General features: G+C 44.6%; 1 protein-coding gene across 2 annotated transcripts in view; it reads left to right on the plus strand.

Moving 5' to 3' along the window:
• Plxna4 (plexin A4) overlaps positions 1 to 16596 on the plus strand; it is a 445710-nt gene that overhangs the window by 325589 nt on the left and 103525 nt on the right. For both annotated transcript variants that reach the window (XM_076913573.1, XM_034519140.2), the window contains one exon: positions 12178 to 12278. In XM_076913573.1, the coding sequence (XP_076769688.1) occupies positions 12178 to 12278 (101 nt within the window). The remainder of the gene's footprint in view (positions 1 to 12177; positions 12279 to 16596) is intronic.

Consider the following 16596-nt stretch of genomic DNA (forward strand, 5'->3'; position numbering starts at 1 on the left):
GTTACATGTATAAACTGGAATACTAGTCTGCTCTAAAAATTACAGAATTTGCAGGAAAATAGATGGGTGTAGAAGGTATGTTAGGTGAGGTGACACAAAACCTGCATGTTCTCGCTCACATGCAGAGCCTAGCCTGTAATATATGTATGTATAGATGTGAACAAATGTACATATGATCGCAGTGTACCTGTAGAAAGGAGAACAAGAAAAGGTGAATATTAGGTGATGAGGAAGTTTGGAGAGCCTGCAATGGAGACAAGTCATGAAAGAGGATATAAAGCTATTGTTTTTCTAGTGTTAACTTTGCCCAGGGTTTCACTGTGTGCAGGGAGTGGGGAAGGGGTTTAAGAGCAAAAAATATATATTTGATAGTCTAGGTGTAAATCCAATGCAAAGCTCTTCTGCTTCAGAATGGCTATTTTAACTGTGTAGACATTCAATGAGATGTATAGATTTTTGAATCTGGCTAATCTTACTGGATATTTTTTTTTTTGGCAAGTCCTTTGCAATAAAATTTAATAAAAAAGAATCTGATCTGAGCCGCATATCAAGACCTTGTCAAAAATAAAATTTGAGTCACACTTTTTAAACTCAAAGATCAATCATGGCTATCTGTCCTTGTCGGTAGATACGAGGCCAGTATTGTTCCAGAGTATGGGTGTTTTACCATAATCCACCCTATGGATGGACATTCAGGTTTTTTTTTTTTTTTCAAATGACCATTAGCACAGTGAATAGCCACAGACATGTGCCTATGCTCAGGACACTGGTGTTTCTACTGCAAAGACTGTAAAAGGGAGCCTTGTTGGTCATTTATTTTAGGTTTCAGCTATCCCTGAAAAATCATTCTTTAGCATGCCCTTTCATGCATTAAGTGCCCTCAGGGTACCCTGTTCTCATGCAAGGAACATACTAAGTCTGTGCAGGCACAGGTGACCGACTGAGCAAAGACTTTTGCCCAGTGCCATGCTGGACCCATCCTACAAATTGAGCCTGGGTGGGAGCTGGTGGGTTATGGTGGTACCTTGAGGCAAGTCAGGAGTGGAGAGGAAAAAAGTTTAGGAGTCTTGACAGAATGCATGGTTCCTGTCATCTCCTAAAGCTAGCAGCACCTGGCTTCCCGAGAGAGGGACCCTTAAGGCCCACTCTGAGAGAAGTATCACTTTCCATGCCTCCTGGGGCGCGGGGGGGGGGGCACAGTGGCTTTCCCAGGATCAAATTACTTCTAGAAAGAAAAAAAAAATGCCTCTTGCTCAAACAAAGTGCATATCTAGTCAGGGATGTCTGCAAGGAAAAATCAGGTTCTTTTCCTGTGTCCCAGAATCCACAGGTATGTGGGAAAACCACTGCTATGATCAGACAACACATCTGAGACCACCCCTTGGCTGCTGCACACACGTTCACATGAATGGTCTGTGGACATTTCCATAGCCAGACCAAAGCTGGGGACAGTGGCTGAGTGATGCCCTTGACTGAAGTCATCAGAGGGAGGGGAAGAGCAGTGGGTAGAGGAGGGCCCATCCACCTACCCTGCTGCTTCCCATAAAGAGCTAGAGCCAGCCAGCAGAGGGGCACTCAGCATATGCCTTCAGACCAGCTTGTCTCAGCTGCCCATGGGGAGTGGAGTTAGGTGTCCCCGTGCCAGCTTCTCCTCCTCCCTCTCCTTCTTGGCTGCAGGAACAAAGGCCCCCATTGAGCAGGCTGGGCTTAGAAAACTCAGCCAGCAGGTCCCCAGCCCCAGCTCACATGAGTGCATTGCCTTTGTCAATGTCACTGGTGAGAGATGGCTGGAGCAGGAACAGCACTTTGATCCCCAGTACAAAAGCTGCTTCTTCACCTGCTAGACTGGGGTTGGGAGGGAGCTCTTATCCCCTCCCAACCCCAGTCAGGTTATGGTCCTCTGAGTTTGTCTCTTGGTTCAGCCTTGACCTAAAGACTAGGTCAGCAAATAGTATCTTAGCCATAATGGCTGTGTTAGGTGGCAAAAGACTAGCACTGCATGGCCTCAGATAATCCCTGAAACCACAGAAAAAAGAGAGGAGGAAGACAGATTATGCCCAAGATCCCTTTCAGTCTTTAACCCTGAAAATGCCAGAATGTTCATCCTTTTCCTTGGTTTTATTTCCCCTAAATGCAGGCAGGACTGGGTGGGATGGGAGTGTAGTTCTCCATTGGATTGTGCTGTCCCAGGAAAGTGTCCAGCTTGCACACCACTACCGCAGCCCTGGAGATTAGGTCTCCCGAGACAACTGTGCAATGTGGGCATGACACAGTAAAGGACAGAGACTTGGACCTTTTACTTAGAAGGTGAATTTGGGGCAATAATCTGAATTTGAGACATTAATTCAAAATGATTGATTTAACATAGAGTCAATATTTTTCCAAATCAAGAGAATTTTTTTTTTAATGTCTAGGAGCTTGATAGGGACAAGTTTCAGTCATTCAAGTTGTCATTCACTCCTGCATCCGTGCCTTTATGTTTGTATGCAGGTATGCGTTTCTGTCTGCATCCATTCTTGCATTCATGCATGCATGCATGCAGTCACGAAGGCAGGCATTCAGTCACACGCCTGTTCTCATCGACTGTGCATGAGCTGAATATAAGGTGTGGGGGAGGGGGAGAGATGACTTCTAGCTGAGTAAGATGCTGGAACAATAGATGAGCACTTGTTATTGGGATTTCACTCACACACTCATCTGTGCCATCCCGGGTAACCCTCAACCCTTCGGCATAAAGAGAGGAGAGAAGGCTCAGCAGAGTGAAGAAGTCGCTTGCTCGCAGTACATAGGAAGTGGCAGACACAGTACTCAAACCCGATTCCATTTCTTCCCCAAACCCCAGCTTCTCACTTGTCATTGAGACAAAGCTATTTCAACCTTCATTTCCTTCTCTGATTATACTTGCCAGAGCCAAAGAGGATCCCTAGAGGAGACAGAAATGTACAAAAAGCAATCGCTGGTCTCTCGTTAGGTTTCCCACTTAGTGCTGGCTTCTGGGAAGGCTGTGTTGTTGCTCCATCACTGAACTCAGCCAACCCATCCCGGTCTTAAAGTAACAATCCTAAAGTGCTTTGAAAATTTCAATCCAAGTCCTAGGTAGAGGTGTGGAGTGACACGTTCCGCAGTGCCCTGGGTTATATGTGGGAAGAGCTAGCAGTCTCTGGAAGACCCAATGGCCTGCAGCTCTGGGCTCATTTCCCTTTCCACCTTTACCACAGCCCAGCCAAGTGACTTTGAGGGAGCTGCTCAGCCTTTGTGGGCCTTGACTTCTCCATTTGTGCAGCGGAAAGGGGTTCAGCTCTCTCCATGGTGAGGGCTCTAGCTAAGGATGGTGCTGGGGCAGGCACATTTCACAGTGGGAGGTTCAGAAATGGGGTGAGATGCAGGGATGGACTGAAGCGCAGGGATGGGCTGAGGCGTGGGGATACTGTGATTTCTTGAGGCTCTGCAGAACACAAGACTCCTCACCCAGCTTCCCTGCTACCACCACTAGCTAATGAGGAGCAGCATATGTTGCTGATTCCGGCGCCTGGACTCACTCCTTGGCTATCCAAGATCCCTGAGCAAACTGGCTTCCTATTAGGCATTTATACTTATTAATAGCAGCAAATTGCAGCCCTCCACAACATCTGCTACTTCGCATGGCAGAATGCTTCCTGAACCATTTGTATTAGGATTTCGTGACCAGTACTCAGAGGCAGCATGACTTATCTACCTATCTGAGAATTGATCCTCTGAAGCCTACTTGCAGGGAAGGAGGCTTTATCCAAGGTCAGCAATGCATCCAGAGCGGACTGAACCTCAGCTTTCAGCCTCCAAAGCTTCACGTCTGAAGTTATTATGCTAACCTATGTATCAATGACCTTGACCCTGGAACTCATACCTGTGGGCAGGAGGAGGCTATGTTGGCATACTTAAGCATATGTCTTGATGCATTCGTTGTAAGGTCCAGGCGTAATTAGGAGAATTCAAACGGTTCAAAGCAAACTTCTTCCCAAGGCTAGGACATCAGGAAGTCAGTCTGATAGGCCAATCTAGAGAGCTGGGTTCTCTTTCTAGAGTAATTTTTTTTTTGTACTTTGTCACGTGGCTGGATTCTCTCAAGATCTATTCATGCGTAGACACAGACCTGAGAAAGTTTGATGGACACAGAAGGACATGAGACGATCCACTGGACCATGTTGAAGCTGTGACAAACCTCTGAACATGCATTCACTACCACCAACCAACCTCACTGTGGGTATGGCTCTGATGCCCAGGATAGAAAGAGGCTAACACACCAAAATCTATCTCTCCTCCATCTTCCTTTCTTCCTACCCCTCAGAAGACTTTTGTGCCCTTCTGTGGCTCTCTCCACAACACCTATTGCCACAACGGTGTGTATTATTACTAGGCTAACACAGAACCTAGCAGCACATGGTAGACTTTTTTCTCATCCTCACATCCTTACAGAGCAATGCCATATAGCTGTCTCAGTGGTAGCGGTGCTGCAAGCTGTCCTGACATCTGGCTGCTGGTGGAGTTCTGATCTTGCTTTACACAGGTTCTTTGATGCCCTAGAGGAAGAGGGAGCAGGGGCCTAGATCTTTTTCTTGCAGAGATGCCATATACACAGAAGGGCAAAGTCGAACCTACAAGAATGTACTGGTCCCGTGGTCATTGGTCAAGTCAAGTCTTGAAGCCATACCCAGTGTCGAAGTTAGGAAAAGTACATCCTGCCTCCTTGTTTTCTATGAGGTAACTTCAAGGGTGATCCTAAAAGCCCAACAAAGGTAAACTGAGGTCCAAATAAAGTAAAGTCCATAACTACTTGGGACCAATCTCCTGATATCTGTCTCTCTTACTAAGCAGTCAAGTTAGAAGCTCCCCACCTCTAAGAAGAGAGGTGAGCTTAAGGGTTCCAGGTACCTGGAGGGATTTGACCATAGGTAACAGAGGGGCTTCCAGGGACTCTGTGAATTCCTTTTATGATCCCAAGTCAGAAGAAACAAACCTAGAAATGTAGCCAGAGGCCACAAATGAAAGAAATTCCCAAGAAAAGACTGTGAAAGCTCTCCACGACCATGCCACTGATATTTGGGCACTGCTGAGCCAATTTGCTCCTAGAAGGAGCGACTTTCTTCAGCTCCACTTCCCTTGCATAGGAATGGGAGACAGGAGGACAGCATGAAGGATGGCTCCAAGTGCCACATCTGTGCAGCTTGACAGCTCCCCAGGAGCTTCTTAAAGTTTCTTAATGGGTCTTCTTGCCTCTTTTTTTCTTTCTTTCTTTTCCCTTTTTTTTTGTGTGTGACAATTTTGAAGGAAATTGGGTACTTAGGAAGCCTTTTGGACATTTAAATTAACTCCAGCCATCAGGCTCAGTGTAGCCACTGTGGCATTAGCATCCAATTATAAGAGTAGAGATGGAGTAATAACTCACACTTCGACCAGGATGTCAAATGCTTAAACAAATGAGAGATACACACACACTGTGCACGGTAGAGAAGGAGTGCTTCTGCGTGGGATCTGTGGAGTAGCAGGCACCCTTTAGAATGAGAAGTACAGCAGGCAGAGTAGAGCCTGACTGCCAGAGAAAAGCATCTTGCAAAAGGGAAAACTGGCAGGGCTGACCACCATAAGCCAGACCTCAAGAGGCCATAACAATTCCTCCAGTGCCTAAGGGATGCTCACTTTCTGACAACCTCTAAGAATGGAGTAAACTTGGCAAATTCAGAACCTCAGGAAGACCAAGGCCAGGTGTTGAGAGCTGGGATGGGTCCTCTGCTCTGTTCTGTCACTTGTCAGCTTCCATCCTAGGTTACTGTTATATAAATCGGTGGGCTCTGGTCATGAGACTAGTGTGGTAAGAAGGTGACTGTACAGTGACAGTGATGATAAATAATGATGATGATGATGACTATGGTGATTTTGTTAATCAAAGTAGAGATGGGGCATAGCTCAGTCAGCAGAGTTCTTGGCTTGCAAACCTAAGAACCTGTGTCAGATGCCTAGCCACATGAGACATCCAGTCACAGTGGATTCCTGGATAGCTAGCCAGCTTAGCCTACTTGGTGAGCTCCAGGGCAGTGAGAGACTCATTCTCAAAGCACAACATTGAAGTACCTGAGAAATGATAATCAAGTTTGCACACATGCATGTCTGAATATGCATACACACATATATGTATATGTACTGACAAATAAAAGTAAACGATACTCTTTAACATAGTCTAAGACCAAGCCAAAGTATACTATATTATTTAAGGAAGCTAACTTTAGTTGGAAAGGGATAAAGAAGAGAAGTATTCTTTCCAAGGAAGCAATCCAAAGAGGAAAAGTATGGGGAAGGTAGGATAGGAAAAGGCCCATGGGTCATAATGGGCAGAAGGATAATTATCTGAATTCAGGAGTTGGGTTGAAGACTAAGCCTCAGAGGTTAAGAACATATACTGTTCCTGCAAAGAATGCAAGTCCATTTCCCAAAACCCCGACTGGATAGCTCGCAACTGCTGAACTCTAGTTCTGGGGTACTCTTCTAGTCTCTGAGTGTACCTGCGAACACATGGTGCACATAAAGTCATACAGACACAAAAATATAAACCTTAAAATAAAAAACAAACCTGTCAAGTCAGAGACTATTCACCATCGTGTGAAACGTTTGAATTCTGTCCCCGTTGGAGAGCGTGGAGGAAAGGAAGGTTCTGCATAGACAGGCTGTGACATTCTTTTCAAACCAGGAAACAAATGATAGGAGACAGTTATCCCCAAACCTTTGTCCAAAGAAGATTAAGCTGAGGAGCTGAAAAGTGTGTGTCTATTTACCAAAATATCTCAGACTATGACATGAGCATTGATGCATGCCCCTGACCTGGGAGCTGAGCAGGTGTTCTCATGTCAACTCTGCTCTGCCGAAGATCAGCCCTTTGCCAACATGCACTCACGACCATTTCTACAGTGTCTTAATAATGACTGAAAAGTAGATATAGCATGAAATTAGCCATTTAACTGGTTCTGGGTCCTTATGTACATTAGGGTATGTATAAGTGGTGTAGCCATTTCTAGAATGTTTTGTCTTTCTAAACTGAACTTCTGTGTCCATTCAATAGCAATTCACTTCTCTCTTCTTCCTTTCAGTGCCTGGCTGCCACTATCCTAAGTTCTCACTGTGAATCTCTGGCAATCTCATGTGTGTTGCAATGATTGTCTGTTTGCGTTGTACCTATTTTATGTAACATATTGTCCTTAAAGTTTATCTAGAATTTCTTCCTCACTTCCCTCTCTCCTTTTCTCCCTTCCTTTTTTGGTTTCTTGAGATAAGATCTCTCTATGTAGCCCAGGCTGGCCTCTTACTTCTCCTGCCTCAGCTTCCAAAGTGCCAGAGCACAGATGTGTGCCCCAACTCTGCCTTCCTTTCCTTTGAAGGCTGGATACTGTTTCAGTGTGTGTACATACCACATTTTGTTCATCCATTCTTCTGGGTAGCTTCCATTTTTTAACTATCGTGAATAATTCTATGAACATGAATGTGCAAATGTGTCTTTGAGGCCCAACTTTCTCATCTTTTGACTATGTACTTGGTAGCGAAGTCACTATCTTACATGGGAAATCTGATTTTGAGGAATTGCTCACTACCTAGCAACAGTGTACCAAGACAATTCTGCACAGATCCCACCCCACTCTTGTTCTAGGAGCTATAGTCTTCCTCTGCTCTAATGTGGGGTGGTCCTGAAAAGGACTGGGGCTCCCTCTCTGGAAACACTAAAGGCTACATTGTACCCACATCAATCAACAACCCTTCCTGGAGTCTGGTGGCCAGGGGAGGGACCTCAATCTTCTGTGGTCTCTGACACCATCTATCATTATGATAGCTTAGGTCACATTGTCATCTGATTTGTTCTCCCAACAGAAGTCAGCCCCTCAACACACACACACTTCTTTTTTCACCCCTTCCTGTGGTCTAAATTCCCTCACTCGGTTAATTAGCATGCCTGGCACTGTAGCTTAAGACTTTAATCAGCGTGTGGTGCTTTTAATTAATCGTGTGGCTCTGCATCTGGAGTGGTTTGTGTTCCAGGGTCAGGAGAGGAACTGAGGTGGGGGATGGAGAGGCAGCTTTGTTTGGTGTCCAGTGTAGGTAGAGACTCCAGATACTGGGGAGAGAGAGAACTCACAAGGACAAGGTAGCTGAGAAGCCATCTGGCCACCTTTGCAACATACTAGCAAGAGGTGAAAGGGAACCCAGGACTTTAGTATACATATTTTGTAACTGAGATAAATGGCTGTACTAATTCCAGTTTGCAAAAGTGATTCTGAAGTGTCAGGAAAACTTCTGACACATTCTAGAATTGTCTGCAGGGCTGTGCCTAGAGAAGATGGGGCCACAGTGGCAGTGTTAGAACATGCTGGAGAGCAGCTTGCCCAGGAGAGGGACTTCTGAGAATCCCTGGTCCCTGCTCTTCCTCCAGGGAAGTCCTGCAAAGGGAAGAGAGATGACATCAATTCGTCAAATACTAACTGTTTTCTCTTGACTATTGAAATTCTGGTATGGCCTCTTAATCTTAGCATCCATGCTTTAAGAGACTGGGGAACATTTAGATCAACGTCTGGAGCAAGTAGTAAAAATGACATGATGCCTAGTGGGAACGAACTGGAAGGAAGGTAAAGATTTCTGGCCTTTCAAAGAGAAAACATTAGACTCCCAGATCCTCGGGGTGTGTTTCTTGAAGGTCCCCAATATCATGTTTACACATGTCTATGAAAGCCTAACAGAGAGGAGTGCCTTGGGTAGAAGCAGCTGGAATGCCAGATCCAGAATTCTAGAATGAACCCATACCATTGCTTACTTTACAGATGATTGAAAAGGGACCCAGAGAGAATTGTTCAAGATCATCTGGAGAGATGGGAGCAAAGCAGTAGCTAAGACCTAGCTCTCAAACTCTTGGAGACTAGATGTGTGCCTGGTCCCATATAGATGTTTAGTTGAAATCAAAGAACAGCATGGAGCTCACTTGGAAGCCAAGGTAGGGTCTAAATTAGTTCAGGATGCTCAGGTAACTTCAGAGCCCTATCTGAAATGTGCACTGGTGAATGGTCACACTCAACAAGAAAATGACACAATGAAAGGACTAAGGAGGAACATGTCTTACAGGCCTGTTAACTCGAAGTGTAGTTCCCCAGATCTAGGAAGGCTCTGTGATGTCTCTGTGACTTGGGAGAATGGTCAGTGTACTGAGCAACAGGGGATGGAATGTTCACAGGAAAGCCTGTGGAAATCTTAACCATCACCTGTAAAGTGCTGGACCTCAGACCCATTACAAATCCATTTCATGGTCATATGCTTCAGGAATAAGAACATTGGGAGCAGGGTTTGGCTCCATGTTTAAGGACGGGAAAAACAAGTCTTAGAGACAGTAGGGTCTCATGGCCAAGGATGCTTTGAACCTCCCTCTGCAGGCTCCAACATCCTTTCCAACTAAACAGAAAATAGCAGCTGTTTAAAATCAAGAAAGGAAAGATTTTATAATTCTGGGCTATTGACATTATTAAACACCAGTTGCAAGTTATTTTTAGAATGCGAAGGTTTCTGAGGTGGCTGACTTACCCAGTGGCTAACTCCTTCCTCAAAGTGGCATACCCCAGAATTCCAGAAAACACATATACCCTGAAATCCTAGGGAAATGCCCAGAACTGGAAGGCAAACCCTAGAACTCTAGGGTATACCCAGAAACCAAGCTAACATTCTAGAATCCCAGAGCACACCACCCCCCATCTCAGGGTATACTCCAGAACTGCAGGACACACCTTAGGTTGAACCCTGAAATCCCAGGGTTAGCCCTGGAATTCCAGGGTATATTCCATGCAAGACAGATTATCAAACAGGTTGATATGAGAAACTGGAGAGAGTGTTAATTAAGTATAGACCAAGAAAATGCTTTTGATTGAACAAGCCATGATATTTTTTTTTTCCTGTAAGCCCATGAAAAATATGGAGTGCCAGACAGGCAGCTGGAACCAATGAAAACATGGTTATGTACTTATGGTTCCCAACTCTCACCATCTATAGCCCTTTTTTATATTATATCTCCCCTCAGGGAGTCACATTTTGAAAGATTCTGTCTACTAAACAAACTGCATTTATTAAGTAATAATATATTTCCTATTTTAATATGGGATGCACATTGAGTGTACATAACCACATAAAACAGCAACGATCCAATTTCCAATAGGCTTTTGGAAATATTGAAAATAGCTTGTGAATCTCATTCCTACTCCTGAATTCCTAGGAGTCAGGGTCCTCTGGGTCGGGCACTATTATGCATGTGTTTATGTGACTAGAAAGTATTTGCTTAAGGAGGGACAGAAAAATTAAAGTGGCACCAGGAATAAGCTAAATTCCTAGCTGCCTGCAGAGCCAGCAATGTAATTCATAAAAACTGATCATCAAACTTAATTATAAAGGCATTGAGGTCATGGGGAAATCACCTGGGCAATGATAGAAATTAAGATAAAATTCCAGGGGCCAGAGAGGTGCTTTGGTGGCTACAGGTACTGGCTGCCAAGCCTGCTCGCCAGAGTTCAATCCCTAGAATCCACATCGTATAGGGAGAAAATGAATCCTGCAGGTTGATCTGTCCCCCATATGTATGCATGACAAATATGCACGCAAGTACTTACACATGAGTGCATACACACACACACAAATAAATGTGAAGAAATATAGAAAATTCCAAAGGCAAAGCCAAGCCATTAAGAGCAAGCCATCAAGGCCAAGCGCGAAGCTGCAAAGAATCAGAGAAGACAGCTACAAAAAGATAGATAAAGGAAATGAGGAAATTAAGGGAAAGGAGACTGTGGTGGGACTTGGAATTAATTATTAATTAATTCCAAAAGAGTGTGGAGACTAATTGAGCAGGCTCTGGTGCCAGTTTGACTGTGCGTGAGTTACAAGTAGCCCCTGCCAAGTGGACATAATTGTACAGCGCAGATGCTTTATGGAACAGCAGGGGAAACACAGCCTCTGTATTCACTCATGAGCAGAGACAGTTCAGCCAGGTCAGCACGTACAATGTATTGTGTTGGTTCTGATGTGTCTGTTCTGATGGTGACTATGGCTAGTTTGTCCTGGCAGCTAGTCACCTAAAAGACTAGGCAAGAAGCCCTCCACTGGGATAAAAAGGAGATAATATAAAATATCCCAAAATGAAAAAAAACTTTTTTTTTTTAACTTTTTTTTTTTAAAGAACAAACTAGCAAAATGGAAAATAAGGACCGAGGTTATAAAAAGAAAATAAAAATTCCATCTGATCGTGAGTGTCATCTTTAAATACCTACTACATTGCGGGTACTTGGGCATCATGTAAGGCGACATCAAGGCTGCCTTGGAGAACAAAGAAATGCAAACGATATTTAAGTGCGTGCAGGAAATGGAGGCATTTGAGCTAAGTGAAAATGTCATGTGGAACATTTTATGTTAACAAGCTGCTGCTGGAAGGGAACGTAAAGTCTCTGGGCTGGAGAGGAAGCCTCGAATCATGGGAAGGGTGTGGGTAGGGGGAAAACAGCAAGGCTGCTCTTTGAAAGAACCGCAGTGAAATCAATTTTTGGAGCAAGCTGGTCAACAGTACGAAGCAGGAGAAGGCAGAAGACAGCCACGGGGTAGATCCAGCACCTTGTTAAACATCGAGGAGGGAGAAGAGAGAGGGGTGCTGGGTGGGGGCTAAATACTCTCTGGAAAAAAAATAATGGTGCTGAGACCTAAAGGAAGGGGGTGAGGGAAAGTGAAACAAGATGGAGAGAAAATGACTGTTCGGCCTTACTGCTTTGATAAGAAACACGAATGTAATGGATTGGATATTTGCAGAAATATGTGGGGGCCTGGGTAATAGGACAATTTAAAAGTGTAGCATGTAATTCTATCTTATGATAGTTTATACGACGTCAATGTGGCCTGATTTCCAGATACATTTTAAGATACATCTTAGAACCTAGTAAGTGGTTGTAGCATCAGAATGCTATGTAGTCACCTACTCCAATATGGCCCCTCAAAGTCCCTTTGGTGCAGGGACCTTAAGCTCCCCCATGCTCCTCTGGTATCTTGGGTGGTACGATTTGGTTTAAAATGATAATCTTAGCTGTGAACCATCAGGTGCTCTGAAGATTGGTGACTGACTGCTTGGTCTTTGGTGTGCTCTTCTAGCTTACCAGAGTTCCTGTGGAGTCCTGTGGGCAGTATCGGAGCTGCGGCGAGTGTCTTGGCTCAGGTGACCCCCATTGTGGCTGGTGTGTGCTCCACAACACGTAAGTACCATTGGCTACTCCCTCCTGCCTCCTGTTTCCTCCCAGGGGCTTGAGCCATCCTCTCTTCTGTCCTTCTTCTCACCCCGTGTGCATTCCTCTCATCCTTGCCTTTCCTTCCTTCCACCCTTTGCAAGCTTTATTGCTCTTCTGTTCTTTCTGGGTTCACTTTTACTTGCCCAGTTCCACTAAGACATCTATGGCAATGGCACCATGGAACAATGACAGGTCAGAATTTGGCAGTCACCCTGGCAATGACACCCTGAGGAACCACAGGGAGACAGACTCCTGGACCTAACTTCAATTTGCAGAGCACCCCCACACATCATGACACAGTACTTTTCCTTCTTATACATCCATTTTGGGGTGGGGCTCCATTCATTCTCTAGAAGAGGGGAGAGGACAGCCATATTAAAGTAGAAATAAATAGTAACTAGATGACTGAACTGAGAGATGCAGACAACTAGCCAAGAAATAGGAGAGAGCTGAAGATCATTTTTGAATTGTAATTAATTTTTATCTTATGTGTATTGGTATTTGACCTGTATGTATGTCTGTGTACTACATGCATGCTTGGTGCCCTAGGGTCCAGAGAATAGTTCAGATCCCCCAGAACTTGAGTTACAGGCGTTTGTGAGGTGCCATGTGAATACTAGGAATTAAGTCTGGGTCCTCTGGCAGAAGAGTTGCCAACTGACCCATCTCTTTTTCCTTTCTTCCCCCTTCCTAACAGCCACCATAGGTAGACCCCGTCTAAATAGAATTTAGCCCTACTTTGGCGATGGTTGATTCCTGTGGCCACCTGAAACCTGGTATTCTCTGAGATAGACATACACATTATAAAGTAAGATTTTAGTCTTCCTGTTAACAACCTGAATTTCTCACGACCAATGACATCCATTGTAATTTTCAGTCATTTTAAACTATAAGAAATTGAAGATGGGATCTTGTCTCTTTCCTCTTCCAAAGACAGGAAATACTCTCTAGATTCTGACAGTTAAAAACACCCTCCTAATTTCTCATAAGTCTCTCCAAGAGGACGGCCAACTTCCCTATTTCTGGGTGTCGGACATAATGAGGCCTTGAGTTCCTTAAGGGAAGGCCTGAAATCTGTTAGGAGTATTATAGCAGAAAGGAATTGAGAACCACTGAGCCACACTAAAATACACACAATTCTAAGATAGGTTGGAAGCTGCGTTCAAGTGTACATCAAGACCATCCGGTAATAGTGTCATGGAACCCAGCATTGCCCCCCACCAAGAAGAGTGGAGAGGCACATTTAGAATGCATAGCAGATCCTGTCAAGCCAGAAGAGTTCTCTGATGCTACCTGTTATGGAAGAAGGAGATACATTTCTTTGTATCCTGCAAAGTAGGATCTCTCAGAAAAGGAATGAATGTATTCTTAACCTAATGCCTTCCTTTGGGACTTGGAAGCCACCTAGCTTACCGTTTGGTGGAGCATGCTTAGTGGCTATAGCATAGTATAAGTTCCCTCCAGGACAATCAGAAAAGCTAGCCCCTCCCTGAAATCCTTCAAGATTAAAACATGGGTTTCTGTGTCCATGTTAATTTGTGTCATGATACTATTCCAGCCCCATGTGGCACTGATCCCAGTAAGAATTCAGCCCCACAGCTGGGTTAAGCAAGTCTGAGAAGAAGAAAAAATGCCATACACTACTTTTATGGCCTTAGCTTCCCCTTGGTACCTGACTCCTATGGCAGAAAACAAGGGTAAAGTAAAACTAAAGGATAGTCAGGGTCATTTGTAAAGCAGGTTATCACATAGTGAAAGCAGCAGCTCATCCCAGCATGTCATAATGGAAAGTCATGGACATGACTGCAGTGTCTGACACAGACTTCAGATCCAAATCTCCCCAGCACTCTCTCTGTAGCCTGGGAAGAGGATGCATGGTTTGCCTCCTTCACTCAGTTATAGGAGAATTGATGAGGCCAACCACCTGGGGCAGATGCTTTGTGTTTAGTAGAACCCTGGTAGGGTAGTCAAAGATCTCAGAGGTTACAGCAACAGCTGAGCGCTCACAAGTATCCTCCCTCTTGGACTTTGGTAGACACCAGTGATTTTCTAGATGATCCTTGAATGGTGTGCTTGAGTCCCCGAGGCTGTCACAGTTTCAAGCTGTCTTTGCTTGGCTGGCAGATGTTCCTGCTGCTTCCCCTCACCTCCTTCAGCCTGGCATTGCATCTCACCCCAGTCTGCATACTAGATGTCAAACAGTACTCTAAGAGCAGTGGCTGTACAAGGGTTTTCTTGTCTGCCATCCAACACTGAGCTACTGCCCCTGGGGCCTCTCTTTGCCCAGGGAACCACAGTGAGGGCTACTACACAGCTATGACAGGGGTCTTGTAAAGATTGCTGAAATCAGTGCAGTCTAGTCCTCCTGTCTTGTATACTTGTGAGGCTGTGAGGACAGCTGATCTGCGTTATGTGTAGTAGTAGTTGTAGTATTCCATAAAGAACTGTGACTGAATTAGCAAATTAGCAAAACACTGCCCCTAAAAGGAATAGAAGATCCGGCTCTCAAAACCACCGGTCACGTTTTTTACCAATGGATTGATACATAACCTCATTTGTTGGACATCTGTATTAAGTTATCTTCCTTAATAAATATTGTTAATTCATTACTGGTCAACTCACGGCCAACAGAACTATAACTTCATACCCGGATGAAGTTTCTCGTGATCTCCCTGCATATCCTTCCAGCATGTGCCTTTACAACTGGTTGAAGGAAGCTTCTGTAACATACACATACCTCACCTTCTCTGTGTCACACCATAGCCTTGATGTGCTTAGGAATACTGGGCAGAAAATCCTTCAAAGTCAAACAAGTACAAAACTCAAAAAGTGTGGCACTAAATAGGCCTCAAAGGACCCTCACTTATGATGCAATTACTGAAACAGAAAGGCAAAAATGTCACCTCTTCCTACTCTAGCTGGGAACATGTGTCTTGAGTCGTTTCCCACACTGCATACAGCCATGAGAAACCTCAAAAATGCCATGAAGACAAGTGGGGGTGGGGCAGGCACTAGCCAATGCTAGCAGTTAGCTGAATTTGAAATGTGAAATCTTCAAATATTGAAGGTTGACCATAGCACTGTATGGAAGACATTTGACAACTCCATTTGTAAGGAGGAAGAGCCATGGCTTATGGTGCTAACTCAAGGATGAGATGAGTAATAAAGGTTGCTATGCTAGTCCAAGGATCTTTGCACCATCAGGGTGCTGCTCTCCATAACGTTAAGCTCTTAGTAAAGTGAAAAGACGATGAGGGCAGACATTCGGGGACATTGGAGCTGTGCCCAGGGGTCTTGTAACTTCTTGGTAGGACACAGCTCACAAGTTCCCACAGGCCAAGACTACTGATCAATGAACTACTCAGCAGGTCCTTCCTCCCCACCCCACCCCCCAGAGTTAATCACCAAGGATAGCTCCAGCATGTGGTGAGCAAGCAAGGGGAAGTCCTTGGGTCTCTAAAATGCCTTTCATCAGCACACAATTCTAAACTTGTATGAAATCAAATGGACAGATCAAAGTATTTGGTCTGAAAAAAAAAAAAAAAAAACGTTAGCATATGTAAATTCAGGTAGCCCAAGTAGACAACACTGTCTCCCTCTAGAAGGTCAGTACTACCTATGGGTCTTGGTTCAAGTCAAACACAGAAGTTGCTCCTCCTGCCATGCACTGCCCTGTCCTTTTCAGTGGGCACATTATAGACATTCATGATTTAGAGGCAACAAAAAGGACATGAACAAAGCAGAAGAAAGAAGAGAGGCAGGTGTGAACTGTGAACAGAGTTAGCATGGGAACCAGTCTAGAGATGTTAGTCCTGAGAGGCTCTACTAGGAAGGAAGCAAGGAACCGCATGGGTAGCTTCAGCATTCCCTAAAGTGCTGTAAACACACACACACACACACACACACACACACACACACACACACACACGTGCATACTCATGAATATTTGAGCGCGCGCGCGCGCGAACACACACACACACACACACACACACACACACATCTAAAACTAGTTCTGCACATTCTATGCTGGACATATAAGCTCAGGGATGCAAAATTATTGTTAAATTGATTCTGTGCTGTAGCTTCTTGGGGACCAGGCCTTTGATGCAATGATGGGGTACAGGAATCAACACGTTTGTCAGGCTTCCATGCTGGTCAAGATTATGCTGATAGTGGCCCTTGCCAAGTACCCCAAGTATCCCAGCAAGCTTGATAGTCATGAAGTCCATGGCAAAGAACAAAACAGGACCTTCCAAGTGTGAGGTTGAATATGTTTGTGTCTGTG

The sequence above is a fragment of the Arvicanthis niloticus genome, chromosome 15 (genome assembly GCF_011762505.2).
Source record: "Arvicanthis niloticus isolate mArvNil1 chromosome 15, mArvNil1.pat.X, whole genome shotgun sequence".
In the NCBI taxonomy this organism is placed as follows: domain Eukaryota; kingdom Metazoa; phylum Chordata; class Mammalia; order Rodentia; family Muridae; genus Arvicanthis; species Arvicanthis niloticus.